The 14,167-nt window shown below is 42.5% G+C and overlaps 1 protein-coding gene across 7 annotated transcripts in view; it reads right to left on the bottom strand.

Moving 5' to 3' along the window:
• NELL1 (neural EGFL like 1) overlaps positions 1–14,167 on the bottom strand; it is a 1,034,396-nt gene that overhangs the window by 752,530 nt on the left and 267,699 nt on the right. For all 7 annotated transcript variants that reach the window (XM_060403970.1, XM_060403968.1, XM_042238438.2 and 4 more), the window contains exons 9-10: positions 12,368–12,470; positions 2,635–2,708 (exon numbers count right to left, since the gene is read on the bottom strand). In XM_060403970.1, coding sequence (XP_060259953.1) covers positions 2,635–2,708; positions 12,368–12,470 — 177 coding nt within the window. The remainder of the gene's footprint in view (positions 1–2,634; positions 2,709–12,367; positions 12,471–14,167) is intronic.

A 14,167-nucleotide genomic window follows, 5' to 3' on the forward strand; every position in this document is an offset into this window, starting at 1 on the left:
AAAGCAAAATTAAACAGATGGGACCTGATTAAAATTAAAAGCTTCTGCCCAACAAAGGAAACTATAAGCAAGGTGAAAAGACAGCCTTCGGAATGGGAGAAAATAATAGCAAATGAAGCAATTGACAAAGAATTAATCTCAAAAATATACAAGCAACTCCTGCAGCTCAATTCCAGAAAAATAAACGACCCAATCAAAAAATGGGCCAAAGAACTAAACAGACATTTCCCCAAAGAAGACATACAGATGGCTAACAAACACATGAAAAGGTGCTCAACATCACTCATTTTCAGAGAAATGCAAATCAAAACTGCAGTGAGGTACCATTTCATGCCAGTCAGAATGGCTGCTATCCAAGAGTCTACAAGCAATAAATACTGGAGAGGGTGTGGAGAAAAGGGAACCCTCTTACACTGTTGGTGGGAATGCAAACTAGTCCAGCCACTATGGAGAACAGTGTGGAGATTCCTTAAAACAACTGGAAATAGAACTGCCTTATGACCCAGCAAGCCCACTGTTGGGCATACACACCAAGGAAACCAGAATTGAAAGAGACACGTGTACCCCAATGTTCATCGCAGCACTGTTTATAATAGCCAGGACATGGAAGCAACCTAGATGTCCATCAGCAGATGAATGGATAAGAAAGCTGTGATACATATACACAATGGAGTATTACTCAGCCATTAAAAAGAATACATTTGAATCAGTTCTAATGAGGTGGATGAAACTGGAGCCTATTATACAGAGTGAAGTAGGCCAGAAAGAAAAACATCAATACAGTATACTAATGCATATACAGGAAATTTAGAAAGATGGTAACAATAACCCTGTACATGAGACAGCAAAAGAGACACAGATATACAGAACAGTCTTTTGGACTCTGTGGGAGAGGGCGAGGGTGGGATGATTTGAGAATGGCATTGAAACATGTATAATATCATATGTGAAACAAATCGCCAGTCCAGGTTTGATGCATGATACAGGATGCTCGGGGCTAAGGCACTGGGATGACCCAGAGGGATGGTATGCAGAGGGAGGTGGGAGGGGGGTTCAGGATGGAGAACATGTGTACACCCATGGCAGATTCATGCTGATATATGGCAAAACCAATACAATATTGTAAAGTAATTAACCTCCAATTAAAATAAATAAATTTATATTCAAAAACAAAAACAATAAAAGAGAAAGATTTGATATTGACAGCAAAAAAAAAAAAGGAAAACACAATAGGGAAGTTCAAGGGACTTAGCCGCTGAGGCAGAGTCTGGTCCGTGAGAGACAGGACATAGGAAAGAGCCTCTCCCGCACCCCCGGAAGCTCCCCATAAAGAACTAGATTTGAACTCCCAAGAGTTTCTGTGGGTCTCTAAATGCTTCCTTCTCCTCACCCTTTCAAATACATTCCTTTCTTTTTGCCAGCGATGTGACAAAAAGCCAATGAAATGCCGTAAATGTGACGAAACACAAATGAAATGCTTGGAACGCGAGTCTGTTCTGAGACATGTGGTTCCAGCCAGCCTCCCTAAAGATGCCCCACAGAACCAGCCATGCCTCGCTGTGGGGCTACGGCTGCTCTGGAAGGCACCACCTTGTATCTGCTCCCCTCCCTCGCATCTTTCCCTCTGTCTCTCACTCCCACGATCCAGGACAACATCTCACCCAAGTAACTGCCTGGCTAGCTCCCACCTTCATCCAGCACTGTGCTCAATTAAGACCTCCTCAGAGAGGTCTTCCCAGACCACCTATGCCCACCTCAAAGCTCTCGCTCCCTTTAACCTGCTCTGTATTTTTATAGAATTTGACATCAGAGTTGACCCTTGAACAATGCAGGGGTTAGGGACACCGACCCTTCACACCATCTAAAATTGGCACATAATTTATAGTCAACTCTCTGTATCTGTGTATCCATGGTTCTGCATCCAGGAATTCAATCAAGCACAGATAGTGTACCATCACAGTATTTACTATTGGAAAAAAATCCATGTATAAGTGGACCTGAACAATTCAAACATGTGTTTTTCAAGGCTCAGCTGTCTTGTATATCTATTTGTTTATATCTTACTGCCTATCTCCCCACCAGACTGCAAATTCTCTACAGACGGGGCTTTGTTTTGTTCACTGTTGTTCACCCAGAATCTAACAGCATGCCGATAAGTAGCACTCGCTCAATGCATGTTTGCTGAATGATTTACTGAATGAGATCTATGGTTCCACAAATCTAACCTCGAGGAGTACATGAGAGGGGGCAGGCAGGAGACAGGCATTTTCTAAGACTGTCTCAGACATTGAGAACTAGAGGTGGCACTATCCACAACTCATATCACAGACTAATTGCCCCAATACCTAATCAAAACCTTTCCCCAGGGCCAGCTGACAAGCTCCTGACTCATGGTAGCTGCTAGCTCCCTTCCCCTTCTCACTTCCTTCCCTGACCATCTTTCCCAAGACTACATGATCCACAGCTGACCACAAGCTATCCACACAGTGACAGTGGCTGAGAACTCCCCATCCTGGACTCCAGCCCAATGAGAGTCTTTCCCCACCTTGGGCCAATATGCTCCATTTCAGAACCCTACCTAAAGCTCACATCTCCTTCCCAACAAGTAATGGGAACCGTAAGATTGAAACTTACTCTGCATTCCTGACAGCTCTTGCTTAAAATCCGCTGGCCTTCTGCGAGGACTTTTCCTCCATAGATACATTTTGCTGTAATAAAACAGAAAAGCAGGTTAGATAGTCATACTATGTAACAAAATGACCTCCAAGGCACTGTCTAACTCCAGCATATTCCATAGAACATAAATACTCTAAGCAACACAAATCTCTGTGCATGTCTAGAGTAAGACATGGAAATAGTATGGGAATAACTGCTGAATCCCCTATCAGACTGTCATCTTGATTATGTTTTCCATGAGTCCTTCACACCAAGATTATACAACTATTTCCTTGTTGCGGTGGCTGAAGGACTAGAGAATGAGTTGCTGAGGTCGGAGTTAAAACAAGGAAGAAGTGGTTGTCATCACCATGGAGTACAAAAGCAGTAGCTTTGATTCAGCTACTCCAGCCATAAAATGAATGAATGGGTGAAAAGGAACTCACATACATTCCATTCATCAGGACCTCAGTCTCAATGCAGAAAAACGCAGTTTCCCCCTTTGTAATCATACAAAGCACATGTCTCCAGCTTATCTGTTCCCAAGAAGCTCAGAAAAGTAAGAAACACAAGCCAACACAATGCTATATCAATGCATGACAGAGACTGCCTTTGGAAAGGTGAGTTTAACAGGCTAATAGGGAAGGAAGGGAGGAGAGATGGGTCTTGGAAAAAAGTTAACAGAGAAGCATAAATGCTGACCCACTTTTGAACAACTGCAGAATATGTTTAATTTGATATGATTCTAATGTGTCTCTGTCAAATTCTCCAGTCACATCAACAGGAAGAAGGAAGCAACATCCTTGTATTGTAGCAAGTGCTACTTACCAGCAGGCTGTTAGATTCTGGGTGAACAATACTCCCTCCCCTGTACAATGAGGATCCTTCCAGCCCTACTCCTCAGAAGAAAAACTGAAGACGAGCACTCTAAGAGATCTCCACCACTAATTCAGTCTTATCAATACCACCCCATCTCTCAGAGCCTCCATTTCTGTATCTGTTACAAACAGGTAAATTCAATTTGGTAGTTCCTTAGTTCTACCATCTTCAGACTCACGGAATGCTCAGGTACGTAGGGACCTTAGCAAACAACTCATGCAACTCCTTCTTTTTGGCCACAGGAAGAGGAAAGCTCAGAAACATTGCTTTACTTGTCATCATGATCCCACAGCAGATACTGTGGTAGGCAGCCCAGATCACCCTCCACAGTCAAAGGTCACATTCCTGAAACTGTCATGATTGGTGATGACCGACAGCTCTCAGCTGAACAGTGATTGCAAGTGCCCTTGCGTCGAGGCCCCTTCCCAGGGCAGCCCACATCCAATAGGTGCTTGATGAAGATATTGCAAAGTTGGAAGGTCTTCCAGCTCCAGAACTTCTTGAGGAATGACTGAGGCATTTTTGTTGTAACTGCATTGCAGTTCAACCTCTCCTGCCCAATTCTGTCTCTTTCACTATCTCACTCCCACCCTAGACTTGATCTTGAACTTCCTAATAAAGTACAAGTGCATCTCCATTTCAGAGTCTGTTTCCTCTAAGGTCTTGCCCTGCAACAACACAAACCTGACTCAAATCTGTGCCTCTTTAATATCTGCTTTCAGTGAATGGCACTAGTATCCATCCCAGCCCCCCATCCACACGCCACCACCTAAGGTCCTTCAAACTTCTCTTTCCTCAACCCCATGTCCAATCAGTATTCAAATCCCAGCCATGCCTCCTCTTCAAGTTTCTCAAGTCAACCAACTTCTCTCCATTCCCATCACCTGCCCCCAGCTTTCATTTTCACTCAAGCCATCCCTCCTCTTTAGTCAAGTAGAAAACTTCCTAACTTGTCTCCCATGTTCTGGTCTAATCTTACCCAGTTCTTCCCCATACAACCGACAGACATATTTTAAGTACAAATAGGAGGCTCTGCTTCAAAATGATTATGAGTTGCTCACGCTCTCAGAATTTAATTCAAATTCCTGAAGTCAGCATGCAAGGCCATCCCTGCAGCTCCTCCTTATCCCTTAGGTTTCACCAATTCCTGCTTGCTCACTCTCCCTCTGAAACTCCCAAACACTCACATCTCCACTGAGACTCGAGCCATGCCCTCGTCTGTTTAGGGATTTGTACACACTGCTTTCTTCTCCAGAACACTCAGTCCCATGCACCTGTTGCTGGTAACCTTCTGTCCTATGTACCCATCAATTTTACCTTAATCCTGACATCCCCCTAAGAAGTTTTTAAAATTTTTTAACCTCAAGCACTGGAGAACCGTCCTCATCCTGTGCTTCTGTGGTACCCTGGACCTCGCCCTAACAGAACATATATCGCATTTTATCTTTGTTGCCCCAATGAAGGTAGGATCTATGTCCATTCATAATTTTATCCCTAGCCCCTAGCTACATGCCTCTGTGGGCTTCATGTTAGTAACAATAATTTTAGAATTAATGAGCCTCCTAAGTAGAAAAAAATAGACACATTTGCTGATTCCCAGATGAGAGTTCTTCCTGCTAGTCAATGCTATTCCAAATGTTAAAAACAGATACTAAGGTTTTCAGAGCAAAACCAACTACAAAGCAGAAAACCAATACAATTTTCTATATAACTCCCTTCCCTGCTTCATTAAAACAAATTATCCCTGAACATCTTTTATGCCTCAATTTTCTAGATAAATCAGTTGCCTCTGACTCACTGGTCCTAATGAGGATATGGATTCCCAAATGCGCTTACATGGGGAAACCACACTTCCAAGGGCCTGAAATTCCTGCCTAATCAACTCCCACGCTCCCAAACGCAGCTGCTGCCAACTTGGCAAGATGGCTCACTCCAGAGTGACAGTTGTGCTAAATACACTGCTGTCAAACCTGCCATCTGCTCCCTGGCCCAGGCTGGGACATAAGGACGAGACCTCCCTTCTCATGTCGCACCTTGCCACCCTCACGATGCTATGATCACACTTGCTGACCTGTCTGAAGACATTCGCCTGATTTCTCTCGTCCTCTGATCAACACTCACCCCAGAGCTTCGATCTGAACACAGGAGTGTCTTACAGTTCACATTCAAACCACATGTGGGAACACATCCATCCCTCAGATTTACAGATCCGGTGTAAAAACTAGTATCCGCTGAACTTCACGTCTTCACATACACATGTGCGTGCCTGCTAAGTCATGTACGACTCTCTGCCACTCCACGGGCTGTAGCCTGCCAGGCTCCAATATCCGTGGGATTTTCCAGGCAAGAATACTGGAGTGGGTTGCCATTTCCTTTTCCAGGGGATCTTCCTGACCCAGGGATCAAGCCCAAGTCTCCTGCTTGGCAGGTATTTCTTTACCATTGAGCCACCAACCTCACATATAGAGGCTGCAAAAGACATCAACATGATGGCTGATGTGCCCCAGCCATTCAAAGCCTTGGCACCGAAACAAGATGTGTACCTGATTGTGATATCAAAAGGTACCTATGGAATTATCTTAAGACAGTTCAGCATCACCACTGAGGTCACAAGAATTTCCCCTGCTTTCTCATCTTTGCCCACTTCTCTGACGGTCCCCCTCCTTCCGCCGCTCTATCCCTAACACCAGTCCTCACTATCCAACCTCTTGACCTACCGCCAAAAGGCTTATTTTTGATGTCTGAGGAAATTCAAACAGAAGGTGAGTCAGGCTCCAATGCCTGCGGCTGGGGCATTTGGGACTCCGTTCCAACAGCTTTTGGTGTGAGTGGAAATGTAAATGGACACCTGAAGCCCTTCACACCACACCGGGGACATGCAAACAAGACAATTTCACAGTGTCTGACCATGAAATTGAAACCCTGCACCAACACACATTTCTTCATGATGTCAGAAACAAATGTACTGGGGGTTTAGAGAAACAGGCAGTTGCAACCAGACACCTGGCCCTTCAAATTCAAACCTGATTTCCCTGGTGCTGGGGATGGACGCTTTTTGCCATTTGGGTGCGCACTAACTGAACGACAGACAGGCACCACATGGCACCCCTGTCAGATGTGGACGTGAGGTTGCTCTGTCTTTATTTAGATATTTGCACTCTGCACACACTGCACCATCCCTTGGCACTTGGCAGCTAAGAACATCAAAATCAACACTCCATGTTACACTTTAAAGGAGAGCAGCAGATCAGAAAGTCTGAACACCCAAGGAACCGACCTCACTCGTTCACAGGTCTGGCTTCAGATACTGCTTCTCGGAGCAAGACACCCACATCAAACTGGTTCTCTCTCAGGCGTCTCCAATGTTTCTGAAACCATTTCTTCCACCTGCTTTATTTCTGTTAATCACGCTAGGAGTCTCCCATGCACTCTTGTTCAAAACCTGGCAAATTCTGCCTTATAGATGCTCTTGATTCAGTTATCTCAAATGAAAACAAAATGCTTACGGAGTACCTACCATGTGCCAGGTCCTTTGGCTATTACTCACATTGGTCCCTTCCTTTCCATCTCCCCAGGAAATACCTGTCAGCCAGCTTCATCACCTTTGCCTGCAGAATGCCTGAATCCCACACTCAACTCCCTATCTGCAGCTCTCCCCACACAGTGACTTTTGTCAAAGCATTTCTTTGATTACGCCACAACCCTGCTTCAAAATCTTGCTATTGAGCCCCCAGACAAATGCTGTGTTTAATTCATGATTCTGCATGTGCAATCCCCTTTGGCAGGTATGTTCTTACCTACCTTGTCTACACGGCAAACTCATATTCATCTGTCAACACCCTACTCAGCTGTTCCTTCCCCTACAAAGCTTTCCTAACACTCATACACACACTCAAGTTTCTGATGGAATTGATCACTCCCTTCCCTGTGCCACCTCTGCATTTCACATAGCACGCATGCTGCACAATACTCTTATAATGAGATCATACAAATATCTCCCTGGATAGCATGCGGTAGAGGCAACAGTTAAAAGCATTAGCTCTGGAGCCAGATGACCTGAGCTTTATTTTGGTTCATCCAAGGCTAAGAGACCTCGGACAAGTTAGTTCTCCTCTCTGTGCTTCACCTGCTCATCTATAAGATGGGGATCATAGTGGAACCTATGACCGGGGGTTATTGAAAGAATTACATGAATTAATGACCATAAAAAGGCTTAACACAGTGTCTGACATAGAATGAAAGATCCACTTTTCCCCACTGTTGTGCCCAGAGGTAAAATAGAGGTGGGAGAAGAACTTCAATCAGGATGACTGAAGGAATTAAATGAAATATGATCACCATCATTCATCCCCTGAAACACCTTTGCAGCTTATTTCTACTTCTCACCCACAGAAACCCTCTATTATCAAATAGACTATCTCCCTCTCCTACCACTTCTTTTCCTTTCAAATACTGTCGTGGAAAGTTCAAGATTTTCTCTGCATCCTTTCCTTTCTCTCTCATCTGTGATAGCTCCCCCAAATCTATCCAAAAGAATGCCAATTCTTACTTCACACTGTATGACACTGTTTAGGTCCATCCACATCTCTACAAATGATCCAATTTCATTTCTTTGTACAACTGAATAGTATTTCATTGTACATATATACCACCTCTTCTTTGGCTGCTCCTCTGTTGATGGCCATTTAGGTTGCTTCCACGTCCTGGATATTTTAATAGTGCTGCAATAAACAGCGGGCACAGGGAACTCTACCTGATGCACTGTGGTAACCTGAATGGGAAGGAGCTCCAAAAGGGAGAAAGGAAGTGAAAGTGAAGTTGCTCAGTCGTGTCTGACTCTTTTGCGACCCCACGGACTGTGTCCATGGGATTTTCCAGGCAATAATACAGGAGTGGATTGTCATTTCCTTCTCCAGGGGATCTTCCCGACCCAGGGATTAAACCAAAAGGGAGAGGAGATATATATATAGGGGCAGCAAAAGACATCAACATGTTGGCTATATATATAAATATATGGCTGATACATTTTGCTGTATGGTAGAAACACAACACTATAAAACAACTATACTCCAAAAAAGTTAACCACACACACACACACAAAAAAAAGATTCTAGGACACCACTGCCCAGAGATTCTAATTTAGTAGGTCATAGAGGGTCCCTAGGACCCTCAAGAAGGTATCTCAAGAAGCTCACTAGATGATTCTAATGAGTAGCTAGGTATGTTCAATTTCTTGAATAGAGCAGACGCCCCAAATGTTTGAGGAATGAAACTCCTGCACCACTTTCTGGACTTCCATGCCCACAGCTGAGGAATCTAGAAGGCTCTCTGGAGTTTACCCTGATGCATTCCAAAAAGATGAAGAGCCCAGTATCAGGAATTATGAAAACCACCTTGCTCTTGGAGACGGCCTGATTTGTTGGGCCTTTTAATCACAACAAAAGGACAAAGTACTTTTTCCAGGCAATGAGCTGAGATATGAACTCTCAGACCAAGTTCCTTCCTATTTCCGCATGGACGCCCTCATCTGTAAGTGCTGCAGCTCCTGAAGCCAAGACCAGAGGATGAACGTTTGGTAAACGAGCAGATGAAATAATCTGCTTTCACGTATAGGTTCTTGAATCAAACCAGTACTTTTTCTGAGACCCTAGGACACTACCCCAAATCCAGAGAGGAGCTTAGGAAATTTTATCTGAAAGGGACAACCAAAAGAAGTATTTTCCATCCTTTATCTGATGTGAAGATACATGAAAACTTCTGTGTATTTTTCATCCTTTGGAAGTAAAAGTAAAGTCGCTCAGTCATGTCTGACTCTTTGCAATCCCATGGACTGCAGCCTATAAGGCTCCTCAGTCCATGGGATTTTCCAGGCAAGAGTACTGGAGTGGGTTGCCATTGCCTTCTCCACGGGATCTTCCCGACCCAGAGATCAAACCCGGGTCTCCCGCATTGCGGGCAGACGCTTTACCATCTGAGCCACCAGGGAAGCTTATAGATAGATAGATAGATAGATAGATAGATAGATAGATAGATAGATAGAGATAGAGATATATATAGATATTTGCACCCTGCAGTACACCCTTTATAAATATATATTTGCACCCAGGAGTGGAATTGCTGGGTGCATATGATAATTGAGTAGTGTTCTTAATCATTTATTTGTATTACCATCTTATTAAACCATAAACATCTCAAACTACTGATCAGAGTTGCTGAGAAAATTTGTACTACCTAGCTAAATGGTTATCAATTCCAAACAAAGGCGAAAACCAGACTGATAGTTTAGCTAGCTCATTTATCAGCATTGTGGTAAAATCAGGTAAGCTTGCTGAAAAGCTTTTTTTAAACTTAAAACTCTACAATAAGTTAAAGAAAAATGACTATACCACACACTTCTAGTGAGAGGACAATTTGATGATAGGTAACAAGAACTTTGAAAATGTCAACTTCTTGGCCCAATAATTCTACTTTGGAAAATTCAAAAAAAAATGTGAAATAAAAAATATGGTCTCACAAAATATGTTAAAGTGAAAGTAAAGGTGTTAGTCATTCAATCATGTCTGATACTCTGGAACCACATGGACTGTAGCCCAGTAGGCTCCTCTGTCCATGGGATTTGCCAGGCAAGAATACTGGAGTGGGTAGCCATTCCCTTCTCCAGAAGATCTTCATGAGCCAGGGATTGAACCCAGGTCTCCTGCACTGAAGCCAGATTCTCTACTGTCCAAGTCACCAGATTTTGAAAATGTCAGTCTCTTCATTCAGTAATTCTACTTTACAGAATTCAAAGAAAACATAAAATACAAAAATGTGGCCTCACAAAAAAAAACATATTATTGAATAGTGATTTATAATAATGAAAAGCAGGAAACAATCTAGTTATCCAACAATTGGGGAACAATTAAGTTATGCAACAACCAAACAGTAGAACACTATGAAGCTCTTTAAAGTGAAGTTCACACAGTTTTTAAAGGCATAAAAATATACTTGTTATAATAGCAAATCAATACAGTAGGTTAAAATTATCTATACAATAAGAATTCAACTGTCCACAAAATAAAAGTTTTTTAAAAATGAAATCTACTATGATTTCAAGTGTTTGTTTTCAAGTGGTGGCATTATGGGTAATTTTCCATCTTTATCTTTACCCTTCTCTGTGATTTCACATTTTCAATGGCACAGAACAGCTGAAAAGACTCACCTATGCCCATGTCCAAATAACATCTGCCAAGAGACAGCATTTATAGATCCATGAAGCTCAACATAATAGATTTAAAATGCTTCATTTTTTAAAAATCCCTTGTAGTTTCTCAACTTATTCCTCTGCTATTATATAGAATACATCAAGATAGAAAAATAATCTATACATATTATTCTAAAAACTATCTTTCCATCATGGAATCAAACTATAATCTCAACATCTGGGCCCTTGATCTAGCCATGACTTCCAAAAGTGCTTGGAATAAAAACAAGAAAGTTTCTTTCAAATTAACTTGGAGTAAGCCCTCCAGAGTAGTGGATGTACCATATCAACTATAAACAGAAGACATTTTTCAAAGTTCCTTCTGAAAGAATATTTTAAAAGATTGGGCTGGTACAACCAGACCGGCTATCTACATTCCAACTGTCATATTAGGGGACATGCTGTTCTTGACAAAAAGTTAGTGCTTTGAAGATCAAGTAATGATGGTGTTTTCTGGCAGAGAAATGACTTTGAAAATTATCCATCAGATGGCACATTTATAACTTAAACTTTCCTTTTTCAGTGAAGAGCTTATGGTCTGATAAAAAGACTAAAGGCTCTGTAGTCAGACAGAATTTGCTTTATATTTCACCTCTGTCACTTACTAGCCTTGCAAACTTGATAAGTTGTCTTCCCTAAACTTCCTATAAATAGTGATAATAACAATCCCTCCCCCCAAATATTCCAGTGAGGACTCAATAAACTAATAGAATCAAACCACTTAACATAGTAACTGACACATACCATACCAATAATTCTAAATGACAGCTTTAACTTTTCATGCTTATCTCAGTGTTCATTTCACCATTTCATTTGAAATACTGTCCTCTGTAATACAGACGGAAAAGGATTTTTAAATCATCGCATAATTTGGACAAGCCAATTTTCAAAGAAATTGTCCTAAAATTTTAACTGAAGTTCAATCTTGAAATTCCTAAGAAATGCCATTTAATAATAGGAAACCTGACTGAAATCTTGGATAGCCAAAACACAGAGCGTGGGCCTTACTTTGATCAATCAAAATGAGTGGACCCGGGGCTGCCTCAGTGGTGCAATGCAGGGGACAGGGGTTTGATCCCTGGTCTGGGAAGATTCCATAGGCTGCAGAGTAACTAAGCCTGTGTGCCTCAACTACTGAGGACCACGTACCAAGAGCTTGCACCCCACGAGAGAAGCCACTTTGACTCGAGAAAGCCCACACACAGAACGAGAACCCAACACAGCCATGAATAAATGTTTAAGAAACAAAAAAAAAATGAGGAGACCAAAGCACGTGGAGCCTTGGAGTCATGACTTCACAGATCAGCTCCACCCACCCCCAGCTGTTTGATCCTGGGCAACTGACTTAATCCTTGTCAATGCCAGTTCCCTGTACAAAAGAATGGAAAGAATGGTAACTAAGGTTGATATGAGATTAAGAAAAAAAAAAAATAATATATATATAGCCTATGTAAAGTGTCTGCACATCACAAGTAATCAATTGCTAGTATTGATATTTCATCACTGTTGCTCAGTTGGGGGTCTGAAAAAAAGGGGAATAAATCAAGCTCAAAGCACTGCGGGCTGCCCTGACCCTCAGTGAGTACTTACGGCGGCAGACCTTACAGCACTGGCCGGCGATGTGCACGGGGAGGGAGTCTGGAGAGCAGTTGAGTGGGGGACAGGACATCCTTCGGCATTCCACAGCCCCGCTCTGAGGAAGGAAAGGCAGGAAAAGGCATCTCAGCAGAGGTGAATCAGCAGGACAAAGCTCACATTCCATCCCAGAAACTTCACCAGGAAAACGGAAGTAGTGCGAGGAGTTCCTGAGGCTTCCCAGACGGCTCTAGTGCTAAAGAACCCTCCTTACAGGGCAAGAGGCCTAAGAGATGCGGCTTCAGTCCTTGTCAGGAAGATCTCCTGGAGAAAGGCATGGCAATCCCCTCTACAAATAATTTTCTCCAGCCCATACGAAACCATGCCATCTCAGTTACTTTTCTGGTATACATTTTCTGCTTCATTCTGCCCATCAGACTAAACAGATAGGCAGAAAACAAAAGCCCATTTGTATAAGAAGATAAGTAACATCTTTTGCAGACCCTGAAATCACTGTTGAAGTACTAGCCATCATTTTGTATTTTTGCAGACAAACAATGGCATTCTTCAGGCACTTATCAAATAATTTCAGCTTGACGGGGTTTACATACTAATGTGGGGTAAGGGTGGGGGTTCTTTAATTCTCCAAAACAGATCAAATAATAGATACAATTAATACAAATAATGAATAATCTGAGAGTCAGGGGGTCCTGCAATTCTCTAAAACAGATAATTGACACCTTGTAAAATACAATGAAGACACTTAGAAACTAATTAACCTCCTTTTAAAATGTATTCTAGCGTAGAAAAGCTGTGACTCAAGTGAGCCACTCAGTTCAGTTCAGTCGCTCAGTCGTGTCCGACTCTTTGCGACCCCATGAATTGCAGCACTCCAGGCCTCCCTGTCCATCAACAATTCCCGGAGTTCACTCAAACTCATGTCCATCGAGTTGGTGATGCCATCCAACCCTCTCATCCTCTGTCATCCCCTTCTCCTCCTGCCTTCAAGCATTCCCAGCATCAGGGTCTTTTCCAAAGAGTCGGTTCTTCGCATCATGTGGCCAAAGTATTGGAGTTTAAGTTTCAGCATCATTCCTTCCAATGTATATTCAGGACTGATTTCCTTCAGGATGGACTGGTTGGATCTCCTTGCAGTCCAGCGAACTCTCAAAAGTCTTCTCCAACACCACAGCTCAAAAGCTACAATTCTTCAGTGCTCAGCTTTCTTTATGGTCCAACTCTCACATCCATATATGACTACTGGAAAAACCATAGCCTTGACTAGATGGACCTTTGTTGACAAATGTCTCTGCTTTTTAATATGCTGTCTATGCTGGTCATAAGTTTTCTTCCAAGGAGTAAGGGTCTTTTAATTGCATGGCTGCAGCCACGATCTGCAGTGATTTTGGAGTCCGGAAAACTTAAGTCAGCCCACTGTTTCCCCATCGTTTTGCCATGAAGTGATTGGACCAGATGCCATGATCTTAGTTTTCTGAATATTGAGCTTTAAGCCAACTTTTTCACCCTGTTCTTTCACTTTCATCAAGAGACTCTTTACTTCTTTTTCACTTTCTGCCATAAGGCTGGTGTCATCTGCATATCTGAGGTTACTGATATTTCTCCTGGCAATCTTGATTCCAGCCTGTGCTTCCTTCAGCCCAGCATTTCTCGTGATGTACTCTGAAAATAAGTTAAATAAGCAGGGTAACAATATATAGCCTTGATGTATTCTTTTCCCAATTTGGAACCAATCTGTTGTTCCATGTCCAGTTCTAACTGTTGCTTTCTGACCTGCATCCAGATATCTCAAGAGGC

Source organism: Ovis aries, chromosome 21 (assembly GCF_016772045.2).
Source record: "Ovis aries strain OAR_USU_Benz2616 breed Rambouillet chromosome 21, ARS-UI_Ramb_v3.0, whole genome shotgun sequence".
Taxonomy (NCBI): domain Eukaryota; kingdom Metazoa; phylum Chordata; class Mammalia; order Artiodactyla; family Bovidae; genus Ovis; species Ovis aries.